Source organism: Bos taurus, chromosome 29, assembly GCF_002263795.3.
Source record: "Bos taurus isolate L1 Dominette 01449 registration number 42190680 breed Hereford chromosome 29, ARS-UCD2.0, whole genome shotgun sequence".
Classification (NCBI taxonomy): domain Eukaryota; kingdom Metazoa; phylum Chordata; class Mammalia; order Artiodactyla; family Bovidae; genus Bos; species Bos taurus.
Window position 1 is genome coordinate 32,100,712 of NC_037356.1, and position 22,850 is coordinate 32,123,561.

General features: G+C 48.8%; 1 protein-coding gene across 3 annotated transcripts in view; it reads left to right on the top strand.

Annotated features, from left to right (window-relative positions):
- FLI1 (Fli-1 proto-oncogene, ETS transcription factor) overlaps positions 1–22,850 on the top strand; it is a 131,866-nt gene that overhangs the window by 48,318 nt on the left and 60,698 nt on the right. For all 3 annotated transcript variants that reach the window (XM_059882942.1, NM_001046298.1, XM_059882944.1), the window contains 1 exon segment: positions 22,152–22,363. In XM_059882942.1, the coding sequence (XP_059738925.1) occupies positions 22,152–22,363 (212 nt within the window).

Genomic DNA, 22,850 nt, shown 5'->3' on the forward strand with positions numbered 1-22,850 from the left:
CAGTATTTTACTCTAGTGTTGTTATTGTGGTTGTATAATTTTGTAAAAAGAAAAAACAACAACTTTTTATTTTGTATTGCAGTATAGCCAATTAACAGTTTTGTGATAGTTTCAGGTGAACAGCAAAGGGACTCAGCCAAACATATACATGTATCCATTCTCCACCAAACCCCTCTCCCATCCAGGCTGCCACATAACATTGAGCAGAGTTCCCTGTGAAATACAGTAGGTCCTTGTTGGTTATCCATTTCAAACATAGCAGTGTGTCCATGTCTACCCCAAACAATCCCTTCCCCCCCATCCCTCCCACCAGAAACCACAAGTCCGTTTCTCTGAGTCTGTGAGTCTCTTTCTGTTTTGTAAGTAAGTTCAACTGTATCACGTGGTTGTATAATTTTTAAGAGAATGTGCTCATGAGGAAGCCAACATGCTCCATGCTACCCTCACTAGCTTCTACCTTCTTGCATTAGGTACCATTTTGACCCACTCCTTCATTTTATGAAAGGAGTTGTGGAAAATCAGAGGAGCGGTCTTTGCCTAAGACCACCATAGCTGAGCACTGATAGAGCAGAGGCCAGAGTTCTGGATCCCTTTTTCCAGGATTCCTTCTACTCTCACCACATCTTCCATGTGGGCTTCTCGCTAACATCTGATACTAAAAAATCAGCCACTACCAATACAGGGAAATCTAGGACGGCCCTACCTTTCTTGCGTTACTCAAGTGCTGCAAAGCTCAGAGTTCCCCTCTACCCTGGTTCATCCACTGCTACCCAAGCTTTCCAAATCCTTCTAGATGCTACGCCCAGGCTCAAGGCCATTCTAATTTCTGAACATCTTCTAGCCACTGAGCCACTGCATGGGATGGAATGAACAGAACCCAGCTTGATAGCCAAAGAAAACCTGGGTTTTCCCCCTGCCACTACACCTCAAGTTGTGTGGCATTGGACAAACCACACAACCCAGCACAGGCCCACTTTACACACAAACTCTCTGCCCTGCCTTAGAGGGTTGTCATGAGGGCCAGATAACACAGCGCCTGTAAAAGCGCTTTGGAAAAGAAAATGCTGCAGATAGATTGCCATTATTATCAACGTTTGACTCATCCTCTTATATCCAGGACTGAAAATATTTCTTCCATTGATGTCAGAACAAAACACGTTGACCAAAGCCAAGCCCCAGGGCTGCATTTCTGCTCTGGAGTCCCCTGTGTTACAGTATCTATGTTGGGCTTTCCAGTGAGTAGACTGAAACCAAACAAAGCAAAACAAAAAAGAAGAAGAAAAAGCAGCAGCAAATACTGCTGGGTTTTGCATTTTCCCTTCTGTTTTCTGATTAGCGTCTCTATGGCCTGTGAGCACAGAGAGAACCTCAAAAGATTGTGTTCGCTGTGGATAAGCACCCAACCCGATGTTTATCAGCACTTATCTCTTGCAAACTCACTCTCTGGAGGCTTCAAAGCAGTGGGGAGATCTCTCAGCCTTGTTCTGAGGGAAGGCGAGCTCCTGCAGGGCTGGAGCTGCAGGTGTGGCTCCACAGCCCTAGCTCCATCCTTGGAACATGGCTCTCTTGTTCCTCCTAGTGCAGAAGAAGGAAGCAGGGGGTTTACCCAATGTTTGAGGATGGGTAGTGGGGTAGAGGGAGCTGCGTAAAAAAAGGAATATTTTTAAACAAGCTCTGAAAGGCTGAAAAAGTAGGTAAAGCTGGGGAGGGGAAGGCAGGCTACCTCCACCTACCGACACCCCCCACCCCCGCAACTCCACCTCACCCCCACCCACCCCAGCCCTTAATCTGCCAAACAACCCATCACACCTTCAAAAGGTGTTTTAACTCCCTTCATCTGCTCCCAGCTTACCATCCCCTACCTCCTTGGCTGCACCTACTACTCTCAAGGCAGAGCCGTGGTCAGCCAAGGGGGACCCTGGGAGGGAAGGAGGGAGAGAGGGGGAAGGGGAAGGCAGCATTTTATTAGGCTGTTGAATTTGATTTATTAGGGGGGAAAAATCCTTCGCTTGCTTGCCACACAGGTTATTCTCAAAGTGAAAACTCTATTTTACTTTGAAAAAAAAAAAAATGGTGAAAGTGCCTCCAGTTATGAATGGAGCTCTTTGTTACCTTCCAGATCGACAAGACAGACTGTTTGGTTCATGTCTGTGAGCCGGCAGAGAAGTGCGGGGGCCTGGGAGGCAGATGTGGCCTTAATTGCATGGAAATATTAGAAGATCGTTAAGCCATTTTGACAGGATTTCCCTCCTGCTGCAGGAGCAAGGGGCCATGTCTGAGCTGCATCAGGTCTGGCCCGACCCTCTGGCTGCTACGCCTCTTGTCCCCACATGTGAGGGACACGTGGGTTTTGAGTCACTTGCCCTGATGTTACAGGGAAGTAGAGGTGTCCTTGCTATCGACTTCTATGCGTGTCTGTGCTCCAGCAGTGCAGAGAGTAACCTCCCAAGAAACCCTCTGTCCTGGAGTGGGAAGAGCCACTGGATAGTGAAATAAATACTCAAGAATATGCATACACATACAGGTAGGGCATGATCGGAGGTCTCTATCTGTAAGGTGTGCTCAGAAAGCTCTCAAGGGACCGACCCACAGAGGTCCCGAAAGAGTAAATCTGTGATCATATCAAATTGTTGTTGTTGTTCAGTCGCTAAGTTGTGTCTGGCTCTTTGTGACCCCAGGGACTGCAGCATGCCAGGTTTCCCTGTCTTTCACTGTCTCCTGGAGTTTGCTCAGATTCATGTTGAGTCAGTGATGCCATCCACCCATCTCGTCCTCTGTCACCCCCTTCTTCTTCTGCCCTCAATCTTTCCCAGCATCAGGGTCTTTTCCAATACTGGTGTCTAAAGACAATATCTTCCCTATCTTTTTCACTTGGAGCTTACGCTTGATGCTTACAGGAGCACTGGCTCACTGGGCATCCTGAAGTTAAGTCCAGAAATCCTTGAACGTTGTTGGGTTGTCAAAGACCAAGACCCATGAATGTGGTCAACCTGGTTTCCTGTCCGCTGGCCTGACTGTGGCCCCATCTTGCTTTCACTCCCCGCTCTTCCCCTTCTCAGCTTAGCTTTCTGCGTGCTTTGTTGTCGTTTAATTGCTAAGTCATGTCTGTCCGACTCTTTGGTGACCCCATGGATTGTAGTCTACCAGGCTCCTCTGTCCGTGGGATTTCCCAGGCAAAAATACCGGAGTGGGTTGCCATTTCCTTTTCTAGGGGATCTTCTGACCCAGGGATTGAACCCACATCGCCTGCATGGCAGGCAGATTCTTTACCACTGAACCACCAGGGAAGTCCTCTATGTGCTTAGGGAATGCATTTTTAAAAAAACATTTGTCTAAGTTAAAAATACTTAAGAGGGTTAAACCGCTCAGAGGGAAGAGGAAACCCCTCTCAAACTGTAGTTCAGAGATCTCTTTGGATTACAAGAGTGAATATTTTAGATCAAATCTTGTTCAATGAGCTTAGAACTGTGTTAACAGTTGGGGACCTGGGGTGAATCCACTCTGTAGGTGTCCTAATGGTCAGGCCACGTCTTAAAGTTGGGGTGGTGGATAGTGGCTTAGCTGATGTAGGGCCACAGCCTGGGAGGGATGGGGACAAGGTGGCCAGAAAGGAGGAGTGGAGGAAGGGAGGAAGAGAAGGTGTGGCTACAGAGATCCTGTTTTCATGCAAATGTTGATTTTGTGGGAAGAGGCACTCCCAGGCAGAGCAGGCACCCAGAGTCCCAGGCTGCACCCATCAGAGCTGCCGCTCTCCTAAAGGCTGAGCATTTGAGAAGCATCTGTGAAGTGTCTTGGGGCCAAGAGTGCACAGTGTGAAGCTCTGGCTTAAAGCACAGTCACCCGCCCACTGGGACTTGGGCTCCGGAGCTGAGCAACCTGCCAGGATACACGGCATCTCCCCATCATGCTTCCAGAGTGCTCAAAATCTCAGTGTTTCTTGAGGACCCTGCCGTGAGAGCTACCACCTTCTACTAAAGGGAGGCAGTATCCTTCCAAATCCTTAGGAAGAAGCCCCCAGGGGTGGGGGTGCCGCGTCTGTACCCCCTTCTCCCTGCAGCATGCTCTTTAGACACGAGATGAATTATTTTCGGGAGGTCCTCGCTGGCTATTTGTGACGAGGAAAGTCCCTGCTGTACATTTGTTGACAGGCAATGAAGTGTTAACGCCCTCCCCTCACCACATTCCTGCTCAGTTCACTGCTCTCCCCTCCCCTGAAATCCCCCTGCCTCCGCAGTGGCCATCTCTGTGCTTCACGAGCTGCCACCTTTTCAGGAGGCACTCCTCCGCTGTTCTAGTACTTTCTTGAGGATGCTACACCGGGGTGTCTGGGAAAGCCATTGGCTCGGATTGTTGTATGAAAGGCAGTGTTTTACACTTTCCAGACTTCTTTTGCAGACTTTGTTCCTTTTTAATTCGATCCTCACAACATACGGTAATTCCTACCTATTTAATTCAGGATTTCCTCCCTCCTCTCTCTCCTACCACCAACTCCCCCCGCCCTGGGCAGTGATTTCCACAGAAGACTTGGAGAGGCTGCTTGCTTGTCAGGGGACCCTCTGCTCACAGAATCACCTGCAAGAGATACTTCACTGCAGAGATACACCAGATCAGTGGGGGAAAGTTTCTACCCGTCTCCTAATTCCACCGTAATCAGCAAGTGCTGTTAAAACTCTCTGTTGCCATTTTCCACGGACTCGTTCTCGACTTCTATCATAGTGCCTAGTACAAGGCATGTTTCTAGTCAATATTTGTCAGATGAATGAATGCCTCAATGAAAGAATGCTTTTTGTGACAAATACGTTTCATAATCCCATAATGAGACAGGACATGTTCAAGAAATATCCAAAGTGACCGTCACATGGTTTGAGTAGCATATAGTCCAGCCACCAAGCATGCATGTCTAGAACCTACGCTGGTCAATATAGTAACCACTAGCCAATGTGGCTATGTAAATTTAAATTAACTAAAATGAACTAAAATTTAAAAAGTCAGTTCCTCAGTCACACAGGCCACGTTTCCAGAGTTTGTAGCCACCCAGCGCTAGTGGCTTCTGCATCGCACAGTGTAGATTGGAGAATGGTTTCCTGTAGCGGAAAGTTTTCCTAGACGGAGCTGGTCTGAAGGACCAAATGCAAGAGTTCAGTTTCTTTCTACATTGAAGGATCATAGGTTTTATAGAAATGCTCTTTGTTTGTTAATTCTTCTTTTTTTAGAATGTTATTAACACTTTATTTTGGCTGTTCTGGGTCTTCGTTGTGGTGTGTGGGCTTCTCTTGTTGAGGAGTATCGGCCTTGGAGGACATGGGCTCAGCAGTTGTGCTGTGTAGGTTTAGTAGCCCCATGGCCTGTGGGATCTTACTTCCTGGACCAGGGATCGAACTTGTGATCTTTGCATTGGAAGATGGGCTCTTAACCACTGGACCACCAGGGAAGTCCCTGTTTCTTAATTCTGAGTTTAGCACAAGACTGAGGTTGAAGAGTATATGTATACCTATTGCTCTTTTCCACAATCTTTAACACTTTTCAGAAAGTCCTTCAGGACATTGTCTCGTGTTTTATGTGGTCTATTCATAAAATTCCCTTTTTCAGTTTATGAGAATATTCATCTACCAGAAGAAAATGCTGTAAATGTTTGTAACAACATTGTTTAAAACCAGGCCAAAAAAGGGAGAAAAAACAATTTGGGGGAACAAGTTGACATAAAAGTGGTTTTATATATATATATATAAAAGGAAAAACGCACTCAGGCTAGAAGACCTGAAACCTTTGTTGGTTCAGGATTAGAAGGAGCAAGGTGACCACAGGTTCCAAGAAGGGCAAAGTTGACATCATTGGGTTTAGCCTTTTCATAAGAATCACCCAGCCCCACAGAACGTGGGACACCCCATTGGTGCAGAAACCCAAGCTGAAGTCACAGCACCAGAACTGACAGCTGTCGACAGTGGATCCTGGAGTGAAGGGACCCAAGCAGGGAGAGGAGCCGAGAGGCTTTTTAATGAGGTTTGGACACGTCCTCATGGCTTCACCATCTTGGAGGGTAGTTTCCTATTTCCCATAAGGTTTTGGAACGTCAAGGATTAAGCTTCACAGTCATCATGACTCCTGTCCTTGGGACAGACAGAGAGGCCTGGCTCCTGCAGGGTAAGGCTGGCCCCTCCTGAAGCTTCCAAGAATCGAACACTAAGTACCTTTTATAGAGAGAGTAACCAAATCAGTCCCAAGGCCCTAGGAACTGTCAGGGGGCTTCAGCTGGGGTTTTTGCTCAACCAACTTTACTGAGAGTGACAAAGGAAATACCACCATGTAACCCCATGGAGATGTTTTCATTGGAAGCCCTTGGCAGGACTTGTTCACAAAATATCTGCTTTTCCTATAGATGGACGCTGAGAGACAGGAGGCCTGGGGCCAGAATGCCTGGGCTTGGCACTCAAGTCACATGAGGATGAAGGCCAACCCAGTGGGCGACGGCTTTGAGGGTGGCTGCCAGCCGAGAGGCCAGCTGTGTACCGGAGACAGAGTCTGAGCCCCGAGAGGGGCGATGCTTGGCTTCTTGTGTGGGGAGCAGGCTGTCCTCGGATCCCCTCACCTCATCTCAGAGGGGAGGGTGGGGATGGTGAGCAGCGGGTCCATGGAGCTGAGGCACACACTGCCATCTCTGAGTTACTCGCAGGTGGGGCGGCCCCACTGTGCATCAGCCAAACCGCGATAATTTTGAGAGTGAAAGGAGGCATTATTAAGCATTTTCTGGAACAAAAGCCATCAACTGGGACAGTCCCAGACAGACAGGGCTGTTGGATCCATCTGCTAATCGATGATAGGCATCTTGCTCTACCTAGTTCAGTCTTCTGTGTTTTGATAAAGATACAGGGCTTCCCTGGTAGCTCCATAGTAAAGAATTTGCCGGCCAATGCAGGAGACCCGGGTTCGATCACTGGGCTGGGAAGATCCCCTGGGGAAGGGAATGACTACCCACTCCAGTATTCTTGCCTGGGAAATCCCATGGACAGAGGAGCCTGGCAGGCTGCAGTCCATGGGGTCACAAAAGAGTGGGATACGACTTAGTGACTAAAGAACAAACAAAAGAAACAGGCCTAGAGAAATGAAGTGCTTTTCCTATCTTAGAACCTGTGACTTAGAATAAGAAGGTTAAGCTTGGGGAGTGCTTATAATGTGCCAGGCATCAGTTAGAATGTCTTGTCATCGTCTCTATCTCACCAAAAAAGAAACTGTGGCAAAGAGAGATGGAAGAATTTGCCTAAAGTCACAGGACTGACAATCCTAAAGGAAACCAACTCTAAATATTCATTGGAAGGACTGAAGCTGAAGCTCCAATACTTTGACCACCTGAAGTGAAGAGCTGACTCATTGGAAAAGATGCTGATGCTGCGAAAAACTGAGGGCAGGAGGAGGGGGCAACAGAGGATGAAATGGTTGGATGGCATCACTGACTCAATGGACATGAATTTGAGCAAACTCTGGGAAATAGTGAGCTTCCCTGGTGGCTCAGTTGGTACATAATCTGCCTGCAATGCGGGAACCCTGGGTTTGATTCCTGGGTTGGGAAGATCCCCTGGAGAAGGGAATAGGTACCCACTCCAGTATTCTGGCCTGGAGAATTTCATGGACAGAGGAGCCTAGCAGGCTACAATCCATGGGGTTGCAAAGAGTTGGACGTGACTGAGCGACTTTCACTTTCTTTCTGGGAAATAGTGGAGGACAGAGCCTGGCGTGCTGCAGTCCATGGGATCACAAAGAGTCAGACACGACTTAGTGACTGAATAACAGCATCTCAGGACTGACAAGTGGTGTCAGAAACCGAATCTCAAAGGGGACGGCATGGTTCCGCTCAGAGCAGGGACACAGTGAGGAGCCCCTCGCCTCAACTTGTGCTCAGCTGGACCCTTTGCAGTCATTTCTGTCATTGTGTTCATTTGACGGGTGAGGAAGCCAAGGTGTCTGAAAGCGTGAATAATGTCTACAGAAAACACGAAGAAAATCCACCCATGTGGGATTTGCTGTCTGGAGAGACGGAATATCAGCGTACGACAAACTATCATATCCAGAAAGAGTTAAACAAAAATAAAATGCAGTCTAGAATAAAGTATTGAATCGGTGATGAGTTAGAAAGTACTACAGGGACTTCCCTGGTGGTCCAGTGGTTAAGACTTCACCTTCCAATGCAGGAGGTTCGGGCTTGATCCCTGGTCAGGGAGCTAAAATCCTACCTGCCTCCAGGCAAAAAACCAAAGCATAAAGCAGAAGCAATATTGTAACAAATTTAACAGAGACTTTAAAAAAATGATCCATTTAAAAAAAAAATCTTAAAAAAAAAAAGTACTACAAATTTCAGCAAAGTGAGAGCTTACTGCAGGGGACTGCAGGAGGGTGAAACTTCCTAGAGGAGGTGATGGAACTCCAGGTGTTCTGGAAGGTCCCCTCCACCCACCTTGGGCTCTACCTGTCCCAGGAGGGCCTCCCCTGAGCCTTTACTCACTGCCCCCTACCCACCGACATGAGCCCCTGTACCCGTATCAGCCTTCTCCCCAGACTAAGCACCTTGGGCTCATTTATCTTTGCATCCCCTGGACCAAATGCTGGCATGGAGTATGTCCTCCAGAAAGGTTTGGTGAAGAGCTGAGATTCAGTGAGACAAAGGGGATGAGGAAGGCAGCTCTATGGGATGTCTGGATTGAGCAAAGGGACAGGAAAGCTGGAATTCACAAAGGTGTTTTGTTGTTGTTTAGTTGCCCGGTTGTGTCCTACTCTTTGGCGACCTCATGGACTGTAGCCCACCAGGCTCTTCTGTCCATGGGATTTCCCATGGCAAGAATACTGGAGTGGGTTGCCATTTCCTTCTCCAGGGGATCTTCCCGGCCCAGCGATCAAGCCCATGTCTCCTGCATTGGCAGGCAGATTCTTTATGAGCCACCTGTAAAGCCCATATGTTTGCAGACACCCAAAGAACAATCCAGAAATGTGTATTATAGAGACATCTACAGGACAAGAGTGCTGGGAAGAAACAGGTAAAAGGTCTTATTTGAAGAGAAACCATTTAATAAGGACATTAAAATGCAGCAAAAGAAATGAGAAAGGCAAGAAGGAATAGAGGGGACAAATGGAGTGGAGGAGCAGAGGACAGCCAACCTAAGAGGTGGGCAGAGACAGGGCGGGGGCATCTGAGCCAGCCCAGAAGACAGGCTCCATGGGCACCTCCTCTGGTCACTCGCATTCTCCTGTGCCTGCAGCAACCTGGTAACCGTATGCCCTGGGACCACAGAAGGACTAGACACCTTGAGTAGAGTGACTCATGCAGATGTGAAAGTTAGAGATCCTGCACAGTCAGGATGGGATAGGCCTAAGGTCACCCAGTGTGGCTTCCTGGGCACGAGTCACCAAGAGGAAACAGCCATGAAGAACCTAGAAATGGATCTGGGCTCTTCTTTGCCCAGTGCCCTGAGGGAAGTGAAGTCAAAAGGGGTCTTGTGCTAGGACCCAGGTCTAGGTGAAGGTTGAAGTGGACTCCTCTCTCTCCCTGGACGGGGCCAGAAGGGCTCACAGACATCGACAGCCTGCTCCTTGAGGCTGGTTTTGTTTTTGTCCTACTGCCAGGACGCTCCCTGGGTGTAGCTGAAAGAACAGAGCAAAGGGCCCCTGTGTGCTTGTTTCCTCCTGGGCTTCCTGTGATTATGAGGGCACCCGTTGTCATGGAAACCATCACATGAGGACATCAGCGGATAATATCACAGCTTCTAGGAAAAGGACCTCAAGTCCTTGTTGGGGGTGGCGGGTTGGGGGAGCGGTCAGTGGCTTCACATTTAAACATGAACAAGAAACGGTCACTGGGTGTGGCTGGCTAAAAAAATGGACAAGCCTGGGTGCAAGGCTTAATGTCTCATGGCCAAGAGCGAGTGGGAAGTCTGGCTGGTGGCAGCGGCACTGGCGGTGGGGAGCGAGGCTGTCGGTGTTTTTCATCGTGCTCTGGGGTTCCCATCATGCTCTGGGGTTCTTATCCATCCGAAAAATCTTTTGCACACCTAGTAGGTGTGCCAGGAACTGTGCAAGCTGCTAGATGCAAGCAGTGATTACGATATATGTGGTCTCTCTCTTTGGGCTGCTTCTCTTGGTCTTTGAGAGAAAGGATGAGAAAGGTCTCAGGACCCCTAGAATTGGAAAAGTTCCTGAGGGTACACACTGCCTACATTTCCTCCTCTCCTCGAGTTTGCAAACAATGGCAGAAAGTCTCATCACCGCTGGTAGACTGAGAGTCTGCTTCCCCCTGGGGGAGCCCATCGTTTCAGATCTGAGCTGCCTCTGCCCCCTCTTCCCTTGTCATCACAGACCAGACTGAGATCCTCTTGGTCCAGCTACCAGGCCAGAGCCACGAAGACCAAGCCCAAGGGGACCATGTCCCTTCTCCCAGGCCGTTCCAGCACCCCCACTGTGGGGGAATTCAGACGCTTCAAGGAAATACTGCAGCCACCCCCACCAGGCTGCTGCTTCCAAGCTTTCAGCTTTCTGTGGTCAGGGCACTGCAGCCATTCATCATCGTCAAAGAGCATTAAACGTTCAGTGGAAGACAGTTAAAATTTTCCAGGAACCAAGAGGTTAGGTAATTTGCCCGAAGTTGCACAGCCAATAAAACCCCGCGTTGTCGCAGCTGGCACACTGTGTCTTTTATTGAAACAGACTTTACAGCATCACACTATGGAGTGAAGAGAGTGGTGAAGTGGTTTGCTTCCTTTACCCATTCACCTTTGACCTCTCCTGCAGCAAACCTGCTCAGGGATCCTCTGGGGGACAAGGCTGCTCCCAGCCCACCCAGATCCTCAACTGTCCTCTTGTGCCACCACCTCCGCAGTCAGAAAAACGCACTCCAGGGCAGGGAAAACATTCTGATAGAGAACCACCCATGTGCCATAGGGGCACCAGGGTATCAACCTCTTGTCTTGGAGCTGAGTCTTGGAGGACCTGCTGTGCCAATCCTGACCTTTTAGTTCATCCCCAGGGCAGAAGAGAGCAGGAAGAGGTCAGAGCAGTGGCCTTCAGCCACCGATATGGAAGCTTCCAGTATTGTTAATGACGAGTGCAGCCACCGCTGTGCAGCCAGGCAGGACAGTCCCAGTGCAAGTGATGAGCAGTGAAATCTACTGGGACCTTATGTCTGGTCCATTATCCAGGATGAATGCCTTCCTTACCAGAGTCTCCCATGGCTTCTGTGGTTGTGTTTTGATGGTTGCCAGTTCCCTCTTCATCATCATCCCTTTGTACCTGGCAGGGCTTTATTTAACCCTTCCAGTCCATCAAAACTGGCAGAAGAACACAGGCTTGATTATACAGGCTTGATTTCACGGGCTCCGTCTAAGCTTTCCAACCAGGGTGAGCCCTCATATCCCACCCTCATGCTGCCCTGCCCTTGGGCACGTTGGGGTCCACCTCTGTGATCCGGTCACTCTTTATTATTGGAGAGGGGTGTGGTCCCTGGATTGTCAAATTATACACAGCAGATCATGGCTGGCCTTTTCGCGCTCCCCATTGTCATTGAGAAAAAGCAGCTTGAAGTGTGGCCAGACCCACTGTAAAGACACAGAAAGGTCAACATACTGTAAAATGTTCCCTTCTTGGAGCTCAGACTAACCTTCAATCCGCCTTCCTGTTAGTTTCCACATTCAGCACTTTTCTTCTTTTCAACAGTAGACTCGTTCTCCGTGGGAGGAGATTTTCACTTTGATCTTTAGAGATGCCCTTTAAATGTGGTTATGGTCAAAAAAGTGACTGTGAAAACTCAATGTCAACAGGCAAAGGTAGAGACCCACGGGAGACGTGGAGAAGCCTCTAATGGGAGACTATGATTAACAGGGGCCTCCGGCTCTGGATTCTGTTACGTGGCCTGCCTGTATGGAACGCCGAACCCCTCTCCTCTGAACGCACTTAGGTTCATTCCCTTAATTTATTAAACTCCATTAAATAAAGTACTTTCATCTGCAAAGGATTCCAATTCCATCTTCTAGGAACTTGGCTGACTGCCTTTCGCCGGGCCAGTCATGGCAGAAGCCCCCCTCTTCCCCAGTTAGTGAAGATTTAAGTGACAAGGTGGCTGGTGGAGGACTGGAGGTGGGGGTGGGGACGGGATTAGAAATTTCAATAAGCTACTTTAGAAATCGGCCTGGCACTCTGAGTTTCCAGGGGCATTTTGGCTATGCGACACAACCCAGGATGGGGCGAGACCGAGTTGCCAAACTGGGAACAGTTTGGGGGAAGAGCTTTGCAGTTGGGCTACAGATTGGAGAATCGCTAGTTGAAGGACCTAAGGCAAGCGCTGAGCCTCTGGACACTTCGTTTTCTTTTCAATAATGGGAAGATCTTAACATCCTCGGGCTTCCCAGGTGGCGCTAGCGGTCAAGAACCTGCCTGCCAAGGCAGGAGACACAAGAGACGCGGGTTTGATCCCTGGGTCGGGAAGATTCCCCTGAAAAAAGGAAATGGCAACCCACTCCAGTATTCTTGCCCAGGAAATTCCACGGACAGAGGAGCCTGGCTGGGGTCACAAAGAATCGGACACAACTGAGCACGCGTGCATACGTATCATAGTTAATTTACCCAGCTGCCTTTGGTCTTAGGTGCAGCATGCAACATTTTTCACTGTGGTGTGCGAACTTCTCTCTAGTCGTGGCGTGTGGGCTTAGTTGCCTCGTGACATGTGGGATCTTAATTCTCCAACCAGGGATTGAACCCACATTCCCTGCATTGGAAGGTGGATTCTTAACCACTGGACCAACCAGGGAAGTTCCCTGCCACCTTCCACTTGTGGAGGTATCATAAAGTTTCCTTTGGGTTCACAGGGAGGGGAATAGACATGGCCTCTTGGTGGGGAGTGGCCAAGATTGGAAATACTGCTGTGGCCGTCTTGGGGCAAAGACAACCTTCCTGACCTGAGTGGGAGCACCTCCACTGCTCTGTGCTAAAGAGCTTTCAGATCAATCTGGGTGATTGATCCATGTCTTCACCTTCTTCCTGATCCATCATTGCCAAACATGTGCCTCCTCTTCCCTTTCGCACCTGCCTTCCCTGTATTGGAAAAAAATGAGCCAGAATCAGGCACAGGGCTGGCTGTTAAAAAGGAGGGGGAAGCCGAAGGTTTGAGCAATCTCATAGGAGCCACCTCTCCTGACACGTCAGATGAGACTGTGCTGAGCATCGTCCACGCACCCCCCCACAACCCCCCCGCCCCGCCCTGCCCTGCCCCTACACACACTGCTGCAGAGCCTGCTGGTTTCCAAAAACAGAGAAGCCAGAGGACTTTGCTCCCTGGAATCCTGTCTGCATTGTATATGCTCTCTGGCTGCCAGGAGAAGGGACTTTATGTCATTATGCAAAGAATGTAATAAAAAGCCACAACTCGTGGCTTCCTGTGGTGACCCAGGGATTAGCTTTCCAGAGGCCTGGTCTGGGAGTCTTGGACTCCTGGAGCAGAGGCAGCGAGCGGCAGGGAAGTCAATCTGGTTGATTTTGACATCTTTTCAAATTGCCTCTAGCACAGCTCATTGGCCACCGAAAGTTGTCCTTACAGGATTTGGGGCAGCACCGGGGAGAGGTGGGCAGCGAACCAGTGTAGGGTTGGTTGTTCTGGGGCCCCGTCTTTTGGGTCATTCCCTGTGCTAGAAATAAACACTCAGCCTCATTATAAGAATCAGGGTCTCTTCCTTCTCTGACTCCATCTGGCCCATCGCTGTGGCTCCTGTGTGTCCTTCCTGCACATGGACTATGGCAGACACTTCTTTCCTGCCCTCCTGCAGGGAATAGGGGACATCTCACATCACCCTCTTCAGCCTTTGCTGGCTGCTCCAGAGGCTTTTCCCTCTCTGCCTCCATCTCTGCTAAGCTGTCTGGGGACGCGGTCCTCGGTTCATCACTAATGTCAGCCAGGCCGTCATGTGGCCAGGCTCTGACCACATCCCCCCCATCGCTCAACTGATGTGAGCGTGGAAAATAAGCCTGGACTTAATCTAAGGAAAACAAATGGTGGGAGACACATCTGCTGGTATTTAAAAAAAAAAAGGAAAAGAGAAGAAACAAAATGTATACATGACAAATTCCGAAATAAGGGAAGTTTATTTATTTATGAATTCACAGTCATGCACCTGGCATTCTTCTGATACTGTAGGACTGATATAGGGACAGCGGGATGAGTGGGTGCTGCTACTGCCTCCTGTCTTTCGCAGGATGATTTCTGAGCCTCGTCTGTGCCTCCTAGAGGCCTGAATTCAGAAACTAGAAAGAGAGAGCAGACTGAGGCTGCAAGGAAACAATCTGATGGTTTGCATGGAGGAGAAGCACAGAGTAAGAAGTAAGCTCTCTTCTCTAGAAGTCCGTGGAATCCACATTACAAATCTGTTATCTCCAAACCTGCTTGTTTTGAACCTTAGGCAAACTTGGTTGCTTTTAAGTAGGCAACACATTTGAGAAGGAGGTACCTCTCTGGTTTTATCTGTTTCCCTTCTCCAAACTGCATCTCCAACCCAGAGGTTCCCATGGCATTCCTATAGAAGCTCTCAGCATTGTACTTCTTTTTGAATTTTTAAAAAATTTTATTTATATTTATTTGGCTGTATGGGGTCTTAGTTGTGGCATGCGGGATCTTTTAGTCGTGGCACGCAAGATCTAGTTCCCTGACCAGTGATCGAACCTGGATCACCTGCACTGGGAGTGTGGAGTCTTAGCCATTGCACCACCAGGAAAGTCCCTAAAAACATTTTTTTGTTTGTTTGTTTGCTATGTCCTAAGAACTTTAGTAACATGTCAGTTGTGTCTGACTCTTTTGCAACTCCTTAGACTGTAGCCTGACAGTCTCCTCTGTCCATGGGATTTCCCAGGCAAGAATACTAGAGTGGGTTGCTATTTCCTTTTCCAGGGGATCTTCTTGACTCAGGATTTGAACTCGAGTCTCCTGTATTGTCAGGTGGATTCCTTACTACTGAGCCACCTGGGAGAACTTTAGACACTTGATTTAGGGAGTTCATTTATATTATCTCATTTTATACTTATTCTAAATCTGTCAGCTTAGGGACTGTTATTATCCCCATTCTACAGATGAGAAAATGACGTTTGTAAATTGTAAATGAATTGCACTGGGTGGTGTATTGGTGAGTAATTGATGGAACTTGAATTGGAATTCAAATCTCTGACTCCGAAGATCAGGCTCTAGGTATGTTTCAACAAACATAAGAGTTACCCTCAAAGAGGTGACAGTCTAACCAGGAGGTGGATGGTCGTGGTTCAATGCCCAGACAGCAGATTTGAATTAGAATCCCAGGTCACATTCAGTTGCTGCGTCACCTGAGCTAGTTAGTTCACTTCTCTGAGTATCTGTTTCCTCATCAGAAAAAAACAGAGGTGATAACAGCACATCCCCTATAGAATTGCAGGGAGAATTAAATTAGATCGCTCAAAGAAACATGCACTTAATAAATAATATGATAATCATCTGCTACTTTGATCTTTCTTCTGTAATGAGATGTACTAGAAGTGATGTGTATTTAAGGCAACCTTACCCAAATTGGGTAAAAAGGACAATCTGCACCAAGACAAGTGCCCCCTGGCTGTGCATGTCTGCAGGCTCCCAGAGCCAGCAGGAGATCCTGGGAAGGAAGGCTGACACGGTTTGGTCAGCATTTTTACAGCCAGTGTTACCATCCTGTTAGCTTGGAACTCAAGCTGCCGCTCCAAGACGTTGCCCTTGCCTGAGTGCCCTAGTAAATGGGTCAAGTAGGATACTGATGTGCTCGACTGTTTCCCTATTTGGAGCCCAGGAGCCCTGTGCTTCCCTCTGGCTCTAGGACCTCCCTCTGGCTCTAGGATGCAGTGGTGAGGGGCCAGAGCATCCTGATGAACAGGCGTTTTGTTCCCAGCATGCAGCAGAGAGAAGGCATGTGCTTCATAGAATCCAGTTACTAAGCAGTTCAGGGCTGACTTCGCAGGGACAGTGATGGGGACCATGAGAGACCTCAGACTGAGGCCACACCCGGGATTAGGGCCCTGCTTCTGTCCTTCCCACTAAGGGCAGTTTCCCTGCAGGGTGCTCTATGGCGACCTAGACTCAACAAGTCTTTGAAGAACCACTTGTCTCCCTTTGAATGAAGGGATCAGTGTCATTCCCAAGGTCAAATGGAGAACTGAAGGAACCCAGCCACTCTGAGAGTAGTGTGTGAACTTTCATGCTGATACTCTTTCTATATTCAGCCCATCCTCCCAGAGTTAAACATTTAGAAACCATCCCTCAGTGTAAAAGAACGGAACACCAACTGTGGACTCATTCCTGTAAAGAGTTTTAAGTACTAGTAAAGACTTTCACCGGGGAAGGCAATGGCACCCCACTCCAGTACTCTTGCCTGGAAAATCCCATGGACGGAAAAGCCTGGTAGGCTGCAGTCTATGGGGTCGCTCAGTGTCGGACACGACTGAGCGACTTCCCTTTCACTTTTCACTTTCATGCATTGGAGAAGGAAATGGCAACCCACTCCAGTGTTCTTGCCTGGAGAATCCCAGGGACAGGGGAGCCTGGTAGGCTGCCATCTCAGGGGTCACACAGAGTCGGACACGACTGAAGCGACTTAGCAGCAGCAAAGACTTTCACATTGAAACGTTTATAAGCTTTAAGTATTTAAGTAAAAGTAAATGGCTTCTGAGCTTCCCTGGCGGCTCAGTGGTAAAGAACTCACGTGCCAATGTAGGAGACGTAAGAGACGCAGGTTCAGTCCCTAGGTTGGGAAGATCCGCTGGAGAAGGGACTGGCTACCCACTCCAGTATTCTTGCCTGGAGAATTCCATGGACAGAGGAGCCTGGCGGGCTATATCCCATGTGGTCACAAAGAGTCAGACATGATTGAGAGACTATACAAGAAGCAACAACAAAAACAAACAAAACAGCTTCTAAGACATGGAGTAAATAGCAACAGCTACACATAGGTAATACGTTACAAGCATGTCATTGATCCGTCTGCCTTCTCAGCTGAGAAAAGCAGCCCCTTGGTGCCCGCACCCATCAGATCACCCCCAGGGACTTCCGGGACCCCCAGTGGGGACACGAAGCTGTAGCGCAATACGGTGGCAGCCATCAGTCTACACTGTGCCCCTGCGGTGTCTTCCTGTTCTATGTCTGTCTCCCCGAAATGCACCCGCCACCCCCAAAGCAGTGTAGAGGAGACCTGCCACTGGCCACAGAGACTGTACTGCGGGTGTGGTCTCTGGACACCCTCAAAGCGCTCAGGCTTCTTTTCTTTTAAGATTTTTTTCTCCAGGTGGACCATTTTAAAGTCTCTATTGAATTTATTACAATATTGCTTCTGTTGTTTATGTTTTGGTTTTTTGGCCCTAGGTTTGAGGGACCACAGATTGAACTCAGGCCCTCTGCAATGGAAGGCAAAGTCTTAACCGCTGGACCACCAGGAAGCCCCTGCACTCAGCCTTGTGTGGCAAAGCGCTGCTATTTCAGACGCAAATCACCCCAGCGCTCATGCTCCACCTGAATCCCAAATCAGCTTGCCTGGGCCCTGGTCTCCCCACATGTATGATTCGCATTGATGGTCCTCATGTCCCCCCTGCTTGTGTTCGGTTTTCTGATTCAGTCCAGGCCAGGCAAGGAACCATTCTCCTGCATTTTCTCTCTCTCCCAGCTTCTCCCAGTCACCAATTCTTTTCTACACACTCTGATGAAATTTGTTTAAAAAAGCCATTTCGCTATGAATGGTTGCAAACAGGTGTGTGTGTGTGTTTGTGTGCACACGCGCACACGTGCCCGCGCACACATGTATGTCTACCCAAGCTGTATTCTCACTAGGCCTTTAAAAGTTCAAGTGAGTCAGAGGGCATTATTATCAGGGAAGGTTTCACGGAGTAAGGAAGATTTCATTCACCTACAAAATGGGTAGAATTGGATATGCGCCCGGCCAAGAGGGCAAAGAAAGGATGCTCCGAGGGCAAGGACTCACAGTGTCAGACACAGGAGGGCACTGAGGGCCTGTTTAGTGCAGCCGTGGAGACAGCGAGCCTGGGGGCAGGAGCTGCGTGCGGAAGTCATGAGCGGGGACCACGGATGGTGGGCAGCTGCGACGACCCCTAGTGCTGGGATCACAGCAGACAAGAACAGACTTGTGATGACTGATGTCACGGATGCTCTGGGAGGGTTCTGAGCTCTGGTTGTCTACAGCTCGCAAGGGAGCTGGTTCTGGCAGGGGAATGAGCAGGGTGAACTTGGTGAGGGGGCATATGCTGACAGAGGAAAGAGGCCGAAAGAGAAAAGCAGAGGAAATTGCTGGCAGGACTGGACGGAGGACAGGACATATGTCCTGGAGGAAACCAGGGTCCTCTCCTCCCATGACGTGGCCCCTTGACTGGAGTTTTCTTTGTGAACTAAAGGAAACTTCTATTCCAAAATGAGTTTTAACCAGTTTTGTACCGTTTACCACACTGCACTTTGTTCTATAGAGTATTCTTTCTCATCTACTTGAGAGGTCTGTCCATGGTCAGCCTCTGGAAACCCTGGCTTGGTCTTATCTGTCCTCCGTTGCAACCTCTTTGCTGTGAATCCTGGGTTTGCCATCTGCTTGGTCTGCTGACTTGACAGCCCTGCTTCTCTGCTTCCTGACCTGCCCTCTGCAGGGATAATGATGCTAGGTGTCTTTCGCCCTTTACCAGAGCATCACTATCGCCAGTCCTGCCTCCCAGGCCTCTGTTATTTCTTCATTTTCTCCCCTAACCCAGAGGAAAGGAGATGGAAGAAATGCTTTAACTGGAAACTCCTAGATTTGTGCATGATCAAGCATGCATGTGAGCCACTCTCCATGGCCAAAGACAATGCCTGAATCCTTAGGTGTATAGTCTCTTTCTGTAGCAGAACTAATGAATGTTTACCACCTCTATCACCAAAAGGGCATTTATAGTTTCTAGCTGGTAATGCATCTTGGCTCCTGGTGTAGAAAGAACCCCAGGAAGTTCATGGGCTCACACTCAGCCCTCTGCAAAATAACAATGCCACACTTTTCAACTTGGAACCACTATGTGCTTGGCTATCCGTACCCCTGGTTTGGGATGTGCAGTCAGGGCGGATCCTTAATTGAAAAGAACAATGGATAAAATAACCAACAGACAAATGGTTGCTGACAGATGGAAGCACAGCTTTCCTCTGAACACGGAACCAGGTATCTTTGTCTGCGTGGAGAGTGGCTCACATGCATTCTTGATCATGCACAAATCTAGGAGTTTCCAATTAAAGCATTCGTTCCATCTCCTTTCCTCTGGGTTAGGGGAGAAGATGAAGAAATAATGGAAGCCAGGAGGCCTGGGAGGCAGGACCAGGGCTCGTGATGCTCTGGTAAGGGCCAAAAGATAACAAGCATCATTATCGCTGCAGAGGGCAGGTCAGGAAGGAGAGAAGCAGGTTGTCAAGTCAGCAGACCAAGCAGATGGCAAAACCAGGGTTCACAGCAAAGAGGTTGCAAGAGAAGACAGCATGGCATAGGACAGCTGGTGGAAATTGAAGGAACCCAGCTGATTTCAGGTCTGAGTCAAGGGACCCCCTTGTCCTTTCCACACTCTGCCAGCAGCTCAGCTTTGAAACTGCCGTCTCTGGCCATGTCTATACTCTGCAAAGCCTCCTGTGCGGGAGCAGACTTCCTGGACTGTGTTCCAGTAATTCTTCCCTGATCCCAGCCGGAAACAGCCACAGAAGAGCCTTTCCCTTTGAAGTATGGCTATCCTCCTGCTGGGGTTGAGGATGGCCCTGGGAGAAAGTTAGCTGGTAGAGTGGATTGTAATTTTATAGGTCTGGGGGCAAAAGTGTCATAGGGCTGCTACAGCAAAATGCCACTGACAGGGTTCATGCAATAGCAATGTATTTTTTTCTCACAGTTCTGGAAGCTGAAAGTCCCAAGTTGGGGTGCTGGCAGGTTATGAGGTCTCTCTCCTTGGCTTGCAGATGGCTGCCTTCTTGCTGTTTCTCCACTTGGTGGTCCTGCCGTGCCTACCATTCCCGGTGTCCCCTGTGTGTCCAGATACTCTCTTCTTCTTCTTCTTTTTTTTTTGTTTGCATAGAAAAAATTTTTATTAAAAAATTTTTTTTTCAAACTTTAAACTTTCTGTTTTGGGGTATGGCCGATTAACAATGTTATTATAGTTTCAGGTGAACAGTGAAGGGACTCAGCGATACATATACATGTATCCATTGTCCCCCAAATTCCCCTCCCATCTAGGGTGCCATATAACATTGAGCAGAGTTCCATGTGCTAGACAGTAGGTCTTTGTTCATTACCCATTTTGAATTTAGCAGTGTGTATGTGACATTCCCAAACTCCCTAACTATCCCTTCCACCTGGCAACGATAAATTGGTTTTCAAAGTCTGCGAGTATCTTTTCTGTTTTGTGAGCAAGTTCATTTGTATCATTTCTTTTTAGATTTCACATATACGGGATGTCATAGGATATTTTTCCTTCTCTGATATTTCACTCAGTATGACAGTCTCTAGGTCCGTCCATGTTGCTGAAAATGGCATTATTTCCTTCTTTTTAATGGCTGAGGAATATTCCATTGTATATATGGAGCACATCTTATCTATTCCTCTGTCCATGGACGTTGGATTGTTTCCATGTCTTGCTATTGTAAGCAGTGCTGCAATGAACACTGAGGTGCATGTATCCTTTTGGATCATGTTTTTCTCCAGACACATGCCCAGGAATAGGATTGCATCACATTCACTTTCATGATAGTGCTGTTTTCAGTTTTTTAAGGAACTTCCATACTGTTCTCCATAGTGACTGTACCAATTTACATTCCCGGCCATATTGAATTAGGACCCACCCAAAGGGCCTTGTTTCAACTCAGTCATCTCTTTAAACATCTTATCTCCAAACACAGGTTCTTAGGAACTGGGGTTAGGGTGTCAACATGCAAATTTTAAGGGAACAGTTCAGACCTTATCAGATCTGAGAGAGACCTGCTGGCCTAAGAGAACTTTTATTTGAAACTGATAACCATCAAAGGTAACTTTATTGGGTGTCACTATGTGGCAGCGACAGTTCTGGGCATTTCTCCCATAATATTACATCTCATCTCCAAGATTACAGATTGCATAATTACAGATGATATCGATTATAATTAATCCTAGATTATAGACTGTGACCTCCTTTCTGAAGTGCGATCAACTTAATTTGGTGGAACTGTGTGACCTAGTGACCACCACACCCCAGGCCATGACCTGGTCCCTGTGATCTGCTGTGACTGGGATGGAAGGGAGAGTTTCATTACCCTGCTCTGCTTGGTAGATGTCTGGAAAGTGCGACGCTGCCTTTCTCCATCTGTCATCTCCCCCATCCCAGCAGGTGATGGGATAGCACACGTGGGAAATACAGACTTGACCCCCCCTCCACAACATCCACAGAGCTGAGACTCCACCCTCTTTCTTGGGTGGGCAGAATCATCCCACTTAAGACTGGAAACTGTCATCTCAAGGAGTCAGACAGGAAGGGATGATGAAGCACTCTGTGCCAGGGAAGCAGGCAGTCCCCTACCCAGATCTCTGATATGTAAGAAGCTCAGCACATCCTGGAGCACCTCTAAACAAACAAGCTAGACACCTGTACCAAGGTCTTCTCATTTAATCACCCATCACCTCTGAAAAAGCTATTCTTATGCCTGTTTACAGAGAAGGAAACTGAAATGAGAGGGGCCCCACCCTTCCCCTGTGTGACCTTGAGCCACATACTTAACCTCTCCGGGTGGGTCTCACTGGCCTCACCTATAAGAGCAATGCTCCCTCTCATATGCCCTGTAGCTTGGCGGCTTCCTGGCCAGGAAGGGGCATGTCCGTCTATCTGTTCCAAGCACCACTCCAGCATCACGTGTGTACTGTGTAACCATTCTTCTTTGCCTCAGCCTCCCCACCCTCCTTTCTGGGGGTCCCAGCCTACAGAACCAACGGAGGAACACACTCCTAGGGGTCCCCATTCCACGGCCCAGACTCCCTCCTCACCCAGGGTCATCTGCAAAGAACACATCAAGCTTGCATAATTGTGGACCAGCCCGCGGGTTCCCAGGGAGGGTGGTGAGGAGTGACACCGGCTAAAGAGTGACCTGGGGCTCTGTGTCCTTCTCTGCCCTCCAGGAGGCTTTGTCGGTGGTGAGCGACGACCAGTCCCTCTTCGACTCCGCGTACGGAGCGGCGGCCCACCTCCCCAAGGCCGACATGACCGCCTCCGGGAGCCCCGACTACGGCCAGCCCCACAAGATCAACCCCCTCCCCCCGCAGCAGGAGTGGATGAACCAGCCAGTGAGGGTCAACGTCAAGCGCGAGTACGACCACATGAATGGGTCCAGGTAAGCCCGCTGGACCCGTGCTGCCGGGATGGGGCCGGGGGAGGCTGGAAGCCTGGGCCTGAGTCAGAGGTCTGGAGGGAAGTGTGTCTGTGGCAGACGGACCTCTGGTGCTGGGCCGGGCGACTGAGCCAGGCTTTAGTGAGCTGGGGTGAGAGGGCTCCTTGAGGTGGGGCGGCACAGAGCCAGGAAGGCCTCTGGTTCTCTGGGCCCCAAAGCAGCCCTCAGGCCCATGACACTAACAGATACTTTTGTAACACCTGCTTTATGTCAGGCCCAGGCACTGCCCCTCTTGGGGATAATTCAGTAATAAGATACTCTTCTGTTTCTTGTTGAAGATACTTGACCTCTCTGGGTGGGTCTCATCAGAGCAAAGATGAACAAACCATCCTTCGATTTAAAGTCTAGGATGATGACAAAGATGAACAAATCTGAGGGCTCCCTGTGCGAGGGAGGGCACACTTGGAAAGTGGGTTGGGACTCAGTGCTG